The 18,076-nt window shown below is 41.5% G+C and overlaps 1 protein-coding gene across 1 annotated transcript in view; it reads right to left on the reverse strand.

Moving 5' to 3' along the window:
- Positions 1–10,098: 10,098 nt before the first annotated feature.
- The window catches only part of LOC145412583 (uncharacterized), a 449,765-nt gene continuing 441,787 nt past the window's right edge, over positions 10,099–18,076 (reverse strand). The window contains exons 11-14 of the mRNA XM_080282490.1: positions 17,938–18,057; positions 15,708–15,778; positions 11,804–12,732; positions 10,099–11,453 (exon numbers count right to left, since the gene is read on the reverse strand). Of these exons, the coding sequence (XP_080138616.1) occupies positions 10,099–11,453; positions 11,804–12,732; positions 15,708–15,778; positions 17,938–18,057 (2,475 nt within the window). The remainder of the gene's footprint in view (positions 11,454–11,803; positions 12,733–15,707; positions 15,779–17,937; positions 18,058–18,076) is intronic.

The following is an 18,076-nucleotide window of genomic DNA, read 5'->3' on the forward strand; positions in this document are numbered from 1 at the left end:
TAAATACGGGTTCTGACTCCTGTACTTTGACAGGCTGTGTTAATGCCGTCACTACCATGATATAATTCACCTTTGCTACGGACGATTTTACTCAGGTTACTTGAGGGTTTACAAACAATCACTGTTATCCCTTTTAATACGATGACGTCTTTTGAGTTACGTTTTTGCTACCACCTGACGATTTTGTTCAGCCTTGGGGAATCCTCACGTGGGGAAGGGTTAGACAGTCATCACTAACGCCTCCGCTATAACCACGTCTCTTTTTAGTTTATTGTCTTGACCCCCGGACGATTTTATTCAGCTTAAACGATTATATTCAACTCTGGTGATGAAGGGGATGCACATGAATGTCGGCTGCCATGTTCATGTCATTGAAGGCTTTCTAGCACCTCTTCTTCAGCGATTTGTTTTGCACAGTAATGCTTATTTTTCTTATTGATTTTCTATAGCGACAAAGGCTGCATAAAAAACACAAATTAATATGTTGAAATAAACTGGTAAGAAGGGGGTGGCAGGGATCCTCCTTGTCCATAGGAAACTTGTACGTCACTTCCATAGAGGTTTAATATGCACTAATATTACACTTTAATATCATCATATATTTTATTTAAATATCCTGATACCGACAGTATCAGGATAAATAACATCCAGGGGAAGATTAACGTGCAATGTGCAGAAAAAAAAAATGGTATGCAAGAAGTGCAAGAGGCTCCTGAGCTGACGAGAATACGGCCTTAATGACGAAAATTGTGTTGCATCTCTTTAAAGCAGTCGTCACTTGGGACGGCTGCTTCAGTACGGTGACTTATATTTGAGTTTATTCGTGCTACTACCAGGTGATTATACTGAACTTAGGGGAGACGTTTTGTAGCGAAAGATTAAATGGAGGATAAATTTCCTATCTCCACTTAGTAAAGTCACTTCTAAGTTGAAGAAAGCCGCCAGAAGAACTGAAGCAGGGTTAAAGCAACTGTCATGACGATCTTAGAACTTATCTATCTATCTATCTATCTATCTATCTGTTTATCTGTATATGGTTGCATGTATGCATGTATGTATGTATGTATTTAGGCATTTTGATATCCACAGGGAAAAGGAAACACGAAATATCCCGAACGCTTTCGTGTTTTGACATCTTCAGGGGAGAGCACATTGCTCTCCCCTGAAGATGTGAATACACGAAAGCTCTCGGGATATCTAGTGTTTCCGTCTGCTTGTGGTGGATATCAGCATATCTATGAATCACTTGGTATTAAGTAATATCTATCTATCTATCTATATATATATATATATATATATATATATATATATATATATATATATATATATATATATATAATGTGTGTGTGTGTGTGCGTGTGCGCGCGCATTTCAGGAAACTAGAGGTTATTTCTAGTCTCATTGCAATAAGACTCCGTGCAAAGAGCAACCCAGGATTACAATTGTTAGTGAGGCTTACATACTGTATGCGGGGATTAATTTTGCCTGTGAGTGAGGGGCTAGATCATAGGACAGTGTTCTTATGGGGTGAGGAGGCTCTCTGTTCCTCTTTAATTTCTGTATATGGCATGTTGCTCTTCTTTTGTATGTTGTTAATGCAGAGTTTCGCGATATTTTAAAAAGGTTTGAATTTTTGATAAAACTGCAAGAAGTAACAAAGCTTAGTATGCAGAATAGGTAAGTAAAGAAGAGGTGCCTGAAAACCTCATTACCAACCCTTCCTCCGCTTCACCGTTTATTTCTGCATCTGTTGCGTTCATATATGTGCGTATATTATGAATCCAGTCTGTGCCAGAGAAGAAAAACCATGAATAAACATACAAGGAAATATTTAGGTGTAATGTGCAAAATAAACCGTTCAGGGTGATGTACCATAAAACCTAGGAACTTGACACTACACCTTGGGTACGTACGCTTATGCGGCTTTCATTCATCTCACCCTTAGCCATGTATTTTGCACACTACACCTTAATCTTCTCTTGTACATTATTTACAGCTTTTTAATATCGACACAGTGTACATAAATAACATAGAAGAAAAATATTAACGAGTCACATGCAAAAACAAACCGGGAAGAGACACCAAGGAACCTCCCGAGCTGAGATTTTTTCTTTCAAGTAATGAATGCAACCCAAGCTGAACAACAGAGGGGGATCTGTTCTCAAGGGCGTGCGAGACTCCCTGCCAAACTTCCTAGGCATTTTTTTTTTTCCACGCTGCAGCTTGCCTTTTCAGTACGGTGGCGTCCTTTGAACATCATTCTTACTTTCGTCTGACGATTTAATTCACAGTACGGGAAGCTTCTCGAGATGGAATGATTAGACGTAGCCTTAACCTCTTCAGTCTTCAGTGACGTCTTTTCTTGGTTTGGTCTTGCTATCTGAAGAGGGTGTAATTCAGCTCAGGACAGACTTTCCGATCTGGAGTGATTTGGCATAGCATTCATCAACCCTTCACAACCTGATGTCGAAGTTAAATAAAACTGACTGAAGTTAGCAGGAACAAAATTAAACACGTGTCATCGAACTGGTGGTAATTCTTTCCAGAGCTCAATTACAGCGCCTGGTTGAAGCAAGAAAAAATTATACAAAACGTTCTCGTAATGAAGGGGTTAATATTCTCTTGTATGTTGTGTCATGCCTATGCACTAGCAACATAGTTTGTAGAACTGGGTGTCATATGCAGAAACAAATTGTTAAGGCGGAGGTGCTGGGGATTCTCCTAAGCTCACGAAACTACGATCCCGGGTGTTGCATACTGAAGGGTTTGCATAGTGAATCTCAGAGACCTGCTGTGTACACGTGAGAGGCAATAGCAGCTTATATTTGTGTGCAGGTTACGACTGCTGGAGGAGGTTTGGTTGGCTTAGCTCATTTACTCGATATGTTTTGAAGTGACTATGGAATATGATGTATGGTATGCAGTGCTGCTCAGGCCTTGTTTGTCAGAGGGTGGTGGAAAGGTATGGACCTCTTGATGCTGAGGTCAGAATCGGACTAATGGCCGTGTCTTAGGTGACATAGGAGACATAGAAGAGCGTCATCCTCACCAATTAATATCCATAGTACACCATTATCTATCTATCTATCTGTTATAGAGATATAGATTTAGATTTTGTGTGTGTGTGTGTGTGTGTGTGTGTGTGTGTGTGTGTGAGTATTGTTCATATATTTCTCTTATTGACATAGTTTGCCTCAGTAACGAGCAAGAGGTTAAAAAGGAGGGATATGTAAATTAAATAGCAGAAGATGCTTCAAAATGTCCAAATTGTCCGATAGTGTAGGTAGTGGCAGAATTTGGAAGAACACCCGTTTCACTGAACCACATTCTGGACATTCTGTTTCTTACTGCCAGACATAATGTAGATAACCGTGAGAAACGGAATGCCTATACTGTGACCTTATGAAACGGGGTGGTGTTCTCCCAACTTTTAGCCCAGCCCGCACGAGTGAGCAATTTTCACTAGAGTATGTCTGAGTCCGAGCTCATTTGGCGTACTGTAAGAGTCTGTAGTACAGTATGCCAAAAATGGGTAGGGGGTGTGGCGTGCAGTCACCTACTATAAAGCAAGGCTGTGTTTACTTTCCATTTAAAATAATGGGAAATATGTCGGAGACAAGGATACTTCCTCTTCGTATAACTTTATTGAAGTAGGCTATGTATTAAGAAAAACAGCTGCTGAAATTGGGGAGGTGGAAAATTCAGTTCATGAATCACTGTCTGTACTATAATTGCCAAAGACACATTTACTTAAACTATTAGATTATGACAGATGGTTTTTTAGGGAGAGGCGAGGAGCGCTGGGTTCGGTTTCGTCGAACAAGGCTTCCAACACTTTAGTTCATGTTGTGTACCTCTGGTGGGTCTTGTCTACAGATCTTCAAGAAGTATTAATATTTTCTGCCAGTAGAATTTTCCTTACATGTAATGACATATCCACATTTGTTATAAATTACTGCAACAGTAACAGCCATAGATTTAAAGGAAAAAAAAAAACGTAATTATCTTAGCTGAAAGCAATACCCAACACACCTCGTCACCTCCGTGATCTTCCCATCATTTTATTTATTTTGTTCTGAATGAAAGCAAACAGATCACGACTTTGTCCATGTGGCAACATCACCACACCTACTTCATATCCAGGCACTGTTCTCCCCTATACCAGTGAGTGGAATAGAGCCTTATACCCTTCCTACACTCCTTGCTGTTATTTCTTGGGAATGATGACAATTACTCAGATGTTACGGAGCTTTGAAATTACCACCGTATTATTAACCGTTTCAGTCCCATGACTTATTTTTTCCTCATTTTTTCTACTACTGGACGATTTTATTCAGCTTAGGGAAGACGTCTTTCAGTGAAGGAGTTGATGTTGCTAATAATTGATCTCCCCAGTTCACTGAGTATCATAGAGGCTTAATAAAATAATTCGGATGCAACAAAATTAAAACCCATAATTGAAGGCACCAGATTCAAGGGGTAATAGAGATCGGTAAGATATAGGGAAGCCTCACGTTCCGACATCCGTTTGTGAAATCAGTGAGCAGAAGTAGTGTGTCTGATGTTCTCTACCACGCAGCTGAATGAGCTGTGAAACGTGGCATGCAGGTTAATCCCATATCGAACACTCGCAGCTTTTCCATAAGCGACTGCCAGAAATAAGGGACTTGCATGCCACGATCGTTCCGTCAGTTCTAAACAACTGATGCTGGTTACACCTTTTTTTTCCTTAGTTGATTCTCGCTCCTTGCAGACGATTTTATTCAGCTTTGGAAAGGCCTCTCGTACTGAAGAGATTAGTGAAGGCTATATCAAATTCATCCAGTTCAAAAAAGCCTCTCAAAAGGACAACAAAATCCCCTGAAACCAACAAGAATAAAAAGAGGGCCACTGGACTGAAAGGGTATGAATCAGGAACTAGTAATTTTTTCCCTCTTTGTTCTGTACAGATTTCATTCATTCTTCAGGTCATTTGATACGTTTTTCTTAGCTGATGTAAACAAAGGAGGTAGTGAGAAGTGTGCTTGACTCGACTTGTATAGCACCATCATCATCATCATTATTTTAGACTACCTAAAGATGCATTACATAGCTGTGTGAGATTATTCTCTCCCTTGTTATTCTCTGATAAGCTGCAGACTAATTTATTTTCCTTTCCATGTTATAAGAATCACTGATTCCCTTAACACATTTTCTTTCTAATCAGATATTCAAGGGAATTACCTATACGATAAATGTGTATCAAACGCTCACGTCTCATCTTAAGGTATAAGCCTGTTTAACGACGCTTGGCCCTCCTTCTTTTAGCAAGTTATCATAGTTATAAAAAATATTATACTAATATATTCTTATCGGAAATGTTTCCCCTTTGGTTTAGGAGGTTCCCCAGTACCTTATTCTTACTTTTTTCTTTCTTTTTTTTCTTTTTCTTTTCCTTTTTTTTTTTTTTGCATATGACATGTTTATATTCCCTTGTATGTTACTTTAAGCAGTCTGTGTCGATATTACAGACCATGAATAATATGTAAGAGAGTAGTAGGGTGTAGCTTGCAAAATAAATTACCCAGGAAGAGGTGTTAAATAGCCTGCTAAGCTGATGAGAACACGGCCATCTCATCCCCCCCTCCTACTGACAGCACTTAAGAGCATTACAGTATTTAAAGATGCGAGTGTGATAGATGCTCTCAGCTTCTCCTCCCGGCAATTACCTATCGTATAGTATAATTTTAGCGAAGATGTGTTTTTACACTGATTTGCATGACACAGTTTCCTTCTTATTTAATTCTCCCCTGTTTGGGTCAGCTGTGTTGTGTTCTATTCCAAATAACGCCACACGATTATAAACAACTGTGAGTCATATGAGCCTGAGTGTTATGGAACTACAACCTTCTTTGATACTTTGAGCTGTTCATTGCATAAAAAAAATAACAGACATGCCAGACACCTTTCCCGGGCCCCAGCAGTTGTTATTTCTTGTTCCAACTCACACTACCAAACCCGGAAGTGATGATGTGCATTTGTTATTGTAGCACCATTTTCTTTTCATTCAAACTCCTGTTTTTATTATGTAATTTCAGATCATAATAATGATTATTGATGATGCTTTGTCAGGCATCTTTGGCTGTTCACCGCAACACCACTGTCGTATCAAAGAAAGTTTCCCTGTAGTACGATTGTCATTTTTATCTGTTCTTGCCACCTCCAGATATTAATTGCACTCAGCTGAGGAGAGGCCTCTTGTGGAACAGCAACTAGAACCATACCTTCAGTAACCCATTCACTGCCAAATGTATGTCCATAGCTATATAAACTCGTATGGTGGTAGTAAGACTGAACTAAGACGTCACCGTATTGAGAGGATGAAGATGTGCTTATTTATATACTTTGTTTCCATTTTGCTCCCTCTCACCCCCTCCCATGCTGCAATTATAAAAAATAACACAAATTATTTGCAGTTTATTTTCTAGACAATTTTTCCCTCCGGCTGCCTTTCTTTCTCTCTCGTTCTTTCTCACGAGATTATTGTACAGTTGCAGTTAAAGGTTCTTTACACGTCTGCAGCACAGAACTAGCTAAGCGAAAGCATTACCTAACTGATTCTTGTTGACCAATATATATATATATATATATATATATATATATATATATATATATATATATATATATATATATATATATATATTTAATTCCTACCTTTGGACCATTATATTTAACTTAGGAGAGACTTTTCGAGCTCGAGGGGTAAGATAAAAGCCGTCAGTAATCCCTCCGTTATGAGAAGTCTCTCTGAGTTTGGCAGAACCGTCCTGGGATTGCTAGAAAAATATACAGAATACGTCACTAGATTGGGTTAAGGAGGCAGCATTAGGTTGTGGCACGGGTTGGTGCTTCTGAAGGATCTCAACCAACTGACTGGATAAACAGTTTTTTATGTTACTTATTATTAGTAAGCGTTTTGCTTTTTTCGTAATTTTCGCATTAATATTCACTGTAGTTTGCTAATGAAGGGCCTGATGGTTGCATGAGCGAAGATAAAACTATAAACAACCAGGCTTATAAACAGCGTAACCTCTTTATTCTGATGACGCATTTTCTCAGTTTATTCTCGCTGCCTCCAGTCGATTTTCTTACACTTACGATAACCTTCCAGTTGTGAATTGCTTGTTGAAGGCTGTAAGCCCCATGTAGTTTGAGAAGTGTCACTTTAACTTATATTCGGCTGAGATAGCAAGAATGAGATAATGAATACATCATTGAATTGAAAGAGTCTAGCTCAGGGTTGGTGGTGTTGCGGCCCCAGGCTCAAATGAAACGTGACCCAGGTGGACTGCAGGCTTAAGTTGCCCTCCTCTTGCACTTGAGCCTCCCAGTTATATCGGTGCCACCACATGAAAGCTTCCCTCTCCAACACCTAAGCTACAGATAGCTTTTAAATATAACCCGGTGTTTCCAGACGGTGTAAAATAACTGTTAACTGCAGATTGCTCCTATCGGGGGATCCTCAAAAGGGCTGTGTTAAGGCAAATAGAATATGCACCAAAAAATATTGATTCTCGGTCGGAGCATTTGACTGCATTTTTTGATTCTGGCACGAAATGTGAACTGCGAGAGTCCAGTCTGACGAAACAGACTGCATTTACGTAGCTTTCGTGAGCGAATTCATACCGGTATGTGTATTAATAGTAACTCTCTATAGAAAAGACTTTATAATATACTTCTTTTAATACTCGTTTATGCACTCTCTCTACAAGCATTATCAAAAACTATATCTAGTTATGTATTTTTATATATTTATACATTTTTTTTTATGATTCAAAACGGTGTGATTAGCATAAAGATGTACTGAAGCACTGACGAGGACTTCACTCACACGATCACTATTGTATCTAGATAAGTTTGGCACTTCTATACAACTTTGTAAATGAGGCGTTCACAAGAGGTAGTAGACAGGCGCCAGTATGCTACGGAGTGATATTTCATCGTTAGAATATAAAGAAAGAACTTATATTTCATGATACTTATTTCCATCACTGAAATGCAGGTAAAGAGCCTCTGTAGCCCGATTGTACTTTTCAATACCAAACATGGGAAAAGAACCTTGGCATCATGATTTTGTTTTTAAGCTTAAAAAAATGGAAGAAAAAGAACCTTCGTATTCTGCTTTTTTTTTTTTTTTTTTTTTTTTTTGTTACACTATAGAGAAGAGCCTCCATAGCCATTTTTTTTTTTTTTTTTTTGGCGCTTGTCTATTATCACTTCTAAGCACCGCAGTTATTCATGTGTGTGTGTGTGTGTGTGTGTGTGTGTGTGTGTGTGTGTGTGTGTGTGTGTGGCACTGTACGTAACAATGTGAAGGAGATACTAAAAAGGGAACTAGAATATAGCACTTTATAGACTTAAGTCGGTGTCTTGACGTGATTGTTTTCCACCGTCAAATGCGACACACTCGTAACAAACAAACAAACAAACGCACTATGGCATAGTTCAACAAGTTTTTTGTATATATATTTTTTATGTTTGCTTTTGGTTTCTAAGAGTTTTCAGTCCAGCTGTTTGTGGGATCCATCATCAGCAACATCTCAACATCATCCTAGCCCAATTGCCCACGTCTTCAAAGAAGTGGGTTTCAGTTCTGTTTTTGTTTTTGTAGTCAGTTTCCTTCACACATTCCAAAACCAACATCCGGCCTCGAGCGTTTTATCAACACTTCCGTCCACCACACACTCTGGAACTTTTTGATTATTTTCGTGAAAAATTTGTCCTTATATGATTGCTACGCTTAAATGAATCCTGGGATACTCACTTAATACAAAAGATAGACGTAACTGCCCTAGTGAACTACCTACAGATGACAGTAATAACTGATCCCGTGGGTAATGCTATTCAAGAGTGAAGTTATACATAATAGGAAGCTTCAAAGGCTGTTTGCTTTACAAATTACCATATCCCTCATTTGATAAGTATTTGGAGCAAAATACTGTATTTTTATGTACATTATTTGATTATGAACTTATTACTCATATTAATAGTTTACTCGACATCTTTAGAACTACCAAGCCAGAAATGACAACTGCAACTAAGTAAATGCTGACACAGCTGACAGAAACTTGGGTGAAGAACCGGTCTCTATGTGCCTAATCAATATGCTTTGGAAGAAGTGTAAAAGTTGCTAAGTAACTGCACTAGCTTAACAAGGACAGGAGTAACAAAATATATTATGCCACCGACCAAGACAACCACAATGCAACCAAAGTCCAGCTACCTCAAGTACAGATGCTAGTGAGGGTAAGAAGCCCAAGCACGAGGAAACAAGACGCTTATATACAAAACCTGGATTGTGCGGCTCCCATGGGGAGAAGCGGATCTAAAATTCTGGCATCACAAGACGTTGAAGGACGAAACGCACGAGGGGTGAGCTTGAGTAGAAACCCTGCAGTAAACAAAAATGGGGCAGTTTCTGGCATTTTTGTATCTCAGACACCAATTGAACTGTTGTAAACACTTAACTCATGTGGTTGGTACGGTTGGTTTAAAGCTTATGGATGTCCTTGTAATGCTTATGGTCAATAAGCAACATGAATCACAGGAGTTCAGTATTTACACTTGCTCTTAAAGTGACCCACACAAAAATGGCGATTTATTTCATGCTTCCTTACTGCAGGGTGTCTAAGCTTGAGGCCCCATGGCAGTAGTGGTGGCTACAGCTGTGTTCACGGGTCTACCGGTCAGGTAGTTGATAAGCCACCATGGTGTCAACAAACTTGTGATGCATATTAACGCCATTCAGTATCAATGACTATGAACAATGCCGCATAAGTAGCACAAATAAAAGTGATTCAAAGTAAGCGCTTTATATTCCCAACATGTATGTACAACTGGACAATCAAATGCTAAGGCAGAACAAATATGGAGGCTTCACACCATTGTCATGGTGTGTCGCGCCTCTTGACAAAACAAGTTCGCTGCTGCTATATCAACAAAAGTCATGATGTATGACTGAGGTGCTCGGGATGATGATGAGCGTCTTGGCTGAGAGGGTGTGACGTGTGTGATGTGTAGGGAAGGAAAGCTAACTCACTCCTAGAAGTTAAAAGTTGCTCAAGGTGGTTCCCTAACTTCCCGATACAGTTTCCGCTCATTGCTCCGCCTCTCTTCTATCCGATCTCTTCTTCCTTCGCAAGTCCTGGAAACGGAGTGTTGAGGGGTGTGCCTCTTGCCACTTGACTCTCGACTTAAGTGGACCTCAGCTGGGTACCGACCATCCTCCTGATCAGACGAACTCTCGTAAGAGGTCCGTCTTCTGGATGAATGCTGCCGGTGACTGCTTACAAACGGACTGATGTTTCTGGTGTCTCTCTCGTAGGGTCTCCTGGGCAGTGATTGACGTGTTTCTCGTTGTAGGGACGAATCTCTCCTGCTTAAGCTTTCAGAAAACTCACGGGAGGATAGTCTCTCTCTCGGCCGTCGCTGCTGCTGCTCCCCGTGCCCCCCGCTGGCACGATACGCTGCTCTCCGTCTTCTCAGTGACATTCTCTCCTCCTCGGACTTTCTGAGTCGTTCTTCTTCAAGTTTTTCATCGCTGTCGTAGCCTCTTCCTCTGAGGTCCCGACTGAGAGTCTGGAGGTGTATATGTTCACCATAGCTCTCGGGAGGTAACCTGTCTTCTCTCCTGTCGAGTGGCAAATTCTGAAGAAAACTATAATTCCTTTCAGCTTCACTTCTGCTCTGCTGGTGAAGGGAATGAAGGAGAGGCAGAGGTGTGGAACAAATAGCACCCGCTGAATCTGCCAGGATTGTTCTCTCTATCACAGATTCAGCTGAATGAAGACTTTTTGCTCTTCCTGTGAGAATGTCAATATCGTCTAATCCTCGTCTTCGCTCTTGGCTGTCATCTCTTTTCCTCCTGGTTGAGTGTCTGTATGGAGATGTGCGAGGCTCATACCTAGGCTGGTAATTCTTGTCCTCTAGAGACTCGGGGCTTCTCCTGGTGTCTAAGTAGTCTTGTGATTTGGATCTTGGTCTTCTTCTTTTTCTAGGTGTAGTGGATGAGTCTCGCCTCACACTTTTCATCCTCGTGTCCTCCCTATGCCTCTCCCTGTGAGCTCTCCTGACTGACCTGGGTCGCTGAGAGTCACTGGCATCCTCACCCCGCCAGCTGCCTGATGATACCGGGGTAACTGGCTGACCCCGAGCCTCAGGGTAGTCCGTGGACTCCCCGTGACTCTCTCCAGTTACGTCCCCTGGTGATCTCCTCTCCCATTCCTCACTGGACCCCTCCGGCAGCCCTAGACGGTCCCGTTGAGGCAGCTTGGCCACCAGTCGGAGTAGCTCGTCTCTCTGTGACTCTGCCTGACGGAGTCGAACACGAAGATGTCTCTCAGAGGCCTGCCACAGCTGCCACAGGTCGGCCTTGCTCACATGACGCAGGTGCTCAGCCTTGACTTGCTCGTGGTCTGCTGTAATAGTACGATCAAATTGGTATCTTGGTAATGGTAAGTCATTTATATTTTCATTACATATCCTATCAATTTATATTGTTGGATAGCAGAATAATAATAGGAACAGTTATTTTACGTTTAACATACGGCTGATTAGGTTTTGCAAATTAAGTAAGAAATTTTATTGAGTTTATCAGATTCTTAACTACAGCATAATGACGAGTTATCATAATACTGATTATAGCTTGCAATAGAGTTTTACATTTTACATCAAGATATTAGTGTGGACGATGTATGTTGCAAGTTACGCAATGAAATGCACATTGCATCATTGCAAATCGTTAATTCTAGATGATGAAGCTTACCAGGGCTGAGTGCCGCCACCAGTTGGAGTGAACCTGATGACTTAAGTGCGGCCTGCTCTGAGAGGGGCACCAGTCGCACACCCTCGTAACCCGGCTCAAGAAACGGGTCTCCAGCCGCATGTTCCATCTCCTCCAGCGACCTGCTGCTCCACACTGGGTCGTCAGAAGTCTCAGAGGGTCTGATGAAGTCAGAAGAGAATCGTTCCCTGGGCGTGGTGGCAGTGATGATGGAGGGGGAGTAAGGATAGGCGGGATTAGGTATGCTGCTCCTGAACCTTAAACCATTAGCCGTACCAGGGACACTGGAGAGTGGAGGGTCACTGAGCGAGGTTTCTCTCACACTGGATGCAGCACTACAAGGTAGACAAGCACCTTCCGCGACCTTGCGTGCTTGCCTAGAACTGTCCTGGCGCTGAAGGCAGTTGAGACAGCCCCCAGATGTTTTACGCCTGCCGCTGCTGATACTGTCTTGAGCACCACAAGAACACACCTCACATTCACTCACCGCACCTTCACCGGTAATTTTATATGCCTGCCTCTCCTCCAGCTGTTGATTTACAATATTAGCATCTAAAACCCCCTCCGGATCACTGACTTTGAGAATAAGAATCCCTGAACTTGAGTCCTCGTCTTTAACTACATCTTCCTGTCCACTCCGCACACTCCGCACACTCGGTTCTCTTTCTTTCTTGCCCATGGGAACTGAACTGTTGACAACGATTATGCCCTCGGAATCTTCGTGGGGGTTGGGTCCTGGGAGGTAGTCAATGGTGATGGGTGCTGGTGTGGCAGGGGAGGAGAAAGGTGAGGGGGGCGCTGGAGTGGTTTCAGGCAACTCAGCGGTGGGCGACTCCCCCTTTCTTGAGCCTCCTGTCATAGTTGTAGGGGTGGAAATTGGCACCATCTCCTCCTTCTCAGCCTTCTGCACTCTGTGGAAAGAGGATCTCATCATCATCATCATTATCATCATCATCATCATCATCATCATCATCATCATCATCATCATCATTATCATCATCATCATCATCATCCAAACCTTAATTCCCTCCTAAAAAAGTGGGTGAGAGAGGATTCAAAAACAAAGAAACAGAGCATCAAAGTAGGAGAACTCTCTGACAGCATGCTTAGTGAAATTATCATCATCTTCATCATCTTTGTCTTCATTCCCACATAAGGCATGGGGAAGGAAGGTAGTACACAAAAACACAGGGAAAAAAAAAAAAAAACTGTCTGAGCCTGTCCAGTGTCATAGTAATCTTCATCATTTTCCTCATCTCATCCCTAACTTTCACCTAAGGGATGTGGCGAGGCAGGATGAAGAAACAAAGATATAAAACACACAAGAGTAGGAGAAGTATCAAATAACGTGCTCAGCGAAATTGACCACAAAATCTGCACACATCATCCAAACCTTCGAAATCCTGGTTCCGCCTCGCAGGGAAAACACTGCACTTTTTTTTTTAATACTTTTTCTTGCTTAGGCGTACTTCACGTCACTACCTGAGATTTGTCTGTTTCTTACCAGCTGGAATATGTGCAAAGGATTTGTTCTTTATATTTATGATCTCCACACTGTTAACTTGCATGTACAGTACTTATCTGAAAATTGATTCTGTTACCTCAAAGATTAGTTTTATCCATCCAAGCTAAAATATGAGCAACTGGCGAGGAACACGTTACTGTGTATACCGGTACGTCTCTGTTAACTTCTTAGGTACGGTGACGCCTTCTTAATTTGGTCTTGCTATTGCCAGATCATTGTATTCATCTACTGTATGTGAAGACCTCCTACAGTAAAGAATTAAGGGAGTTTGTTGCTTACCGTTTTACTGCCAGCTGTCTTCTTCCACGGAGAATAAGAGAATCTGGTTGTCACAGGAATGAAATAAAAACTTCACTGTATTGAAGGCAATAATCCCTTCAGTCCGATGTCGTGCTTTTTTTTTTATTCTATTGAATCTCGAGACAATTTAATTTAACCTGGTTGAAAAAAAAATCAAAACGAAGGGGTTACTGTAGATATAACCTCCATTATCCCTTTGTACTAACTGGGTGCTCTCATAAACTGAATAAAAGCGTCAAATAGCGGAAAAAGAAAGTGTTTTGGCTGAAGGAGTTACATGGGGATGATATTATCATCTGAAAAGACAGGTCATACCGCAGCCACTCAAGCCATCCCTCAGACGCACCCCAGACACGTCCCAGCGTTACATTACACATACCTCAGACACACCCCGGAAGCAGACCAGACACATCATCAATAACTCCCCTCCCCGACCCCTCAGCACACCCTCTGTAAAGTTTGGACCCCTTCCTTCAAATAAGATTTAGTGACTAAGGCAATGAGTGACAAAGATCGAGGCACTGTAGGTGCGGCATATATTCTTTTCCTCATTCATTTTAATGATCTCTTGTCTGTCACCCATAATTCCATTCACTCGTATGCTTATGACTCAACACTTCACAGTTCCTTCACACTCCAACTCCCAACTCCGCGCAGCAATCTCCTTAAATCAAGACATTTAAGATCACTGAATGGCAACAAAATAACCGTGTCTAATTAAATGCTATAAAAAAGCAAATATATCCAATTTACTAACAGACAGGTGTTGCCTGATTCGTTATTACCTTCACTGCAGCCAATATATCTATCTCTAAAAGTATTGGAATTCTCGGTGTTTTGCTTAACAATACACTCAGTTGGATTTCTCATATTTGATCGCTTGTTAAAACCGCCTCATAGAAACTTGGATTATTGTACAGGATCCGTAACCTCTTCACTGAGGAGCAGTCAGCTATAAATTACAAGAGTCATGTGCGCTCTCAGCTCGAATATTGCCCATCCTTGTGGAGTGGATGTAGAGAGGTTGCACCAAAGCAACTTGACAAAATTCAAAACAAAGCAAAAAGAATACTTAATAACCCAGCTCCCATCTGAGAGTCCTGGGTTCGATTCCTGTCACAGCGTTGGCAATATGTTTGTTTGATTTTCCTTGTGTTAATACAGGTAACTTTCATCAGTCATTAATTTCTTACAAATTGGGTCATACAGGAATATACAGTACTATGTTATCTTGACTACTGTTTTGACTGTTAGGCCTTCTGACACAGACTGGTATGCGTCGACGAACTCCACGACTAACTCATGTTTTGACCATGCAAACTAATACTGGCCTCATTGCAGGTAAGAATGACATGCCGTAGTGGAGCGACCCACAAAGAGGGTATTGAGGTAGGACGACTCTATTAGCCCATTCTCTATGACAACGTCTCATTTTGAGAATATTATTGTTTAGTTATATTCATTTTACTGCCACACGCTTTTATTCGGCTTATATGAGTCGTCTTGTAGAATGGTTTAAGAATAAACTGTATTAACTCCTTCAGTTCGGTGACGCCTTTAGAGTTCTGGTTTTGCTGTTGATGGGGCCTATTTTCGCAGTGACATTTAGCAGTGAATTGGTTAAGATATAATACGCAAAACATAGTCTCCTAGGAAGAGGTGCCAGTGTGCCTCCTAAACCTATGAAAATAATTATACAATATAATAGGTCGCTGCGAAGAGGAACCTAGGGGCCCAATAACTCCTTCAGTCCAAGGACATTTTTTTTTTTTTTTTTTTACCCTGGCTACCAAGCTGATAATTTGATATTTGATACTATTTGAGGAAGACCTTTCGTGGTGAAAGGGTTATTGAAGGCTGTATATAACCCCTCCAGTTCGAAACGTCTTTCCTAAGGCGAATGAAATCGTCTGGAGGTAGTAAGAAAAATATATAAAAAACCGTCGTTCGACAGAAGTTTAGCCCATGAGAATGTGAAAAAAGATAAAACAAGGAAGAGGTGATAATTACGGAGCCTTCAAGAACAATAAGAGCACGATGCACATTCTCTGTTTCACCCACCTTCTTATTTCCTGGATCATCTCGAAGAATTGCGCCTTGCTCTTCCTTCGCCTTCTCTGTTCGTTCTCCTTCTATGGAAATAAGACGTGAATCACACTCTGGATGTTACTGACACCTTTAATGTCTTTCCATTCAAACTATTGTTTGCTTGTTACAAAAATATTTCAATATAATTTAAACTTCTCAACAATCTCTTTAACCTCTTCAGTACTGTGACGTGTTCGCTTGGAAAGAGTCACATAGTAATGAAGGGGACAGTAAAGGGTATATTTAACTCCTCCAGTTCGAAGAGCCTCATTTGTGCTGAAAAGAACTGTCTGGAGATCAAGATTAAAAAAAAACAAAAAAAAAACTGAAAGGGTTCATTATGAATAAATTACCGTATGACAGCTTATAAATTAAAGAGTAATGGATAATACGCATAAATTTCCTTAGGCAGAAACTGGAGTGAATCACCAGCATAAACAGTACATGCACTGCTTCAGAGGTAACTTTATACGGAGTGTCTGAGCAGTAGGGAACAGGTGTGGCAGTGTGAGGCGTGGAGTTTTAGTGGTGTGATACTCGTATGTGGCTATGGGGTGTGGTATTGTAGCGACACTGATATATGGCAGTTTGGTGTGTGGCAGCGAAGTGTGTTAGCGCGAGGTGTGACAGTGAGGGGCGATTGTGAGGTGTGGTGTGCCAGTGAGAGGCGTGTCTGTGAAGACTGAAGGTGTGACATTGAAGTGTGCATGGAAAGTGTAACAGTGTTAGATGTGGCACTGTAAGTGGTGGCAGTATGAATTGTGGCAGTGTGAGTTGTGTATGAGGTACAGTATGTCTTTAATTCAACAGAGAATTTTCAACTTCCTGCAGGAAAATTAGGTAGCCATTTTTATAAGTGGCAGAACTAAGTACACTGTTTTCATTACATACAATCTTCAGATTGGATATAAATGTTCCCAATGACCGTATTCCTAAAACTGAGATCGAGAAGGATAGGAAAATCCCATCATTTACAGGTCATTTTGATATCACGCACTCCAGTAAAATCCCTTGTCCTCATACCTCATTACTGGCTACTCTGTATAAAGTGACATACACCCTTACCAAATCAAATGATCTCAAGTGTTGTATAAATAGCTCTCTGAAATTAAAGACTTATATACTATTCATATCCATCAACTTTAAGAATACGGCTCATATGAGTATTCTACGCCACAAAGACGATCTCTTTAACGAAACCCCCTTTCTTTCTACTCCAAACCTCCTCTCATCCCTGTTGCGAACCCTTTCCCGTCTCTTTCTGTAAGCCTCCTTTCTTCTCTGCCTACAAGTCCCCGGCCATCTCTTTACAAGCTCCTGGCCATCGCTTTACAAACTCCCTCCCATCTCTGCCTACAAACCCCCTCCCATCTCTGCCTGCAAACCCCCTCCCATCTCTGCCTACAAACCCCCTCCCATCTCTGCCCACAAACCCTCTCCCATCTCTACTTATAAACTCCCCCCCATCTGTACCTACAAACCTCATCCCATCTTTACCTACAAACACCCTCCCATCTCCACCTACGAAACCCCCTCCCATCTCAACCTACAAAACTCCCTCCCATCTCCACCTACAAAACCTCCTCCCATCTCCACCTACAAAACCTCCTCCCATCTCCACCTACAAAACCTCCTCCCATCTCAACCTACAAACCCCCTCACATCTCTAACCACAATCCCCTCCCTTCTCTGCCTACAAAACCCCCTTCCCTTCTTTACCTTCAAACCCTTCCTACTTCCTACACCCAAAGCCCTTTCCCTTCTACTGATAATATCCTCTTCTTACAAATCCTTCATTCCATTAAAAATCCATCTACTTTTTGCCGAATCCCTCATTCTTTTTCAGCCTGCGTATCTACAATACGCATTCCTTTACTCTGCTACAGACTTCTCGTATGTATATGTGCAACTCTCTCTCTCTCTCTCTCTCTCTCTCTCTCAAGCAATGTATATATTTTTACCTGTCATTAAGTATATTATCTTTATCAATCAGTCTGTATTTTTCAAGCTATCTGCCGGTCCGTCTGTCATTCCTATTTTCCATCCCTGTATACCCAACTCCTTCCCACGCAGTCCATCAGTCCTCTCTTCCCCTTTCCCCTTTTTTTCCTTCCACTCCACTAACGCGCCTCACCCCTTACTCCCCCATTCATCATCCTTCCCCTTTCATCATCCCCCTACCCCACATCCCCGTGCCACTTACCCTTTTGACAGATTTCTGGAAGAGCCCCATGATCTGTCCCCTTCGCAAGTTGTTCACGAGTTCCTTGGCAGAGTGGTGCGGCGAGACCAGTTCCACGCAGTTGATGAACTTGTACAGTTTCTGGAAGAGGGTGGGAAAG

This window comes from Coenobita brevimanus, chromosome 93, assembly GCF_032717465.1.
Source record: "Coenobita brevimanus isolate Jiangsu-jjx chromosome 93, ASM3271746v2, whole genome shotgun sequence".
NCBI lineage: Eukaryota > Metazoa > Arthropoda > Malacostraca > Decapoda > Coenobitidae > Coenobita > Coenobita brevimanus.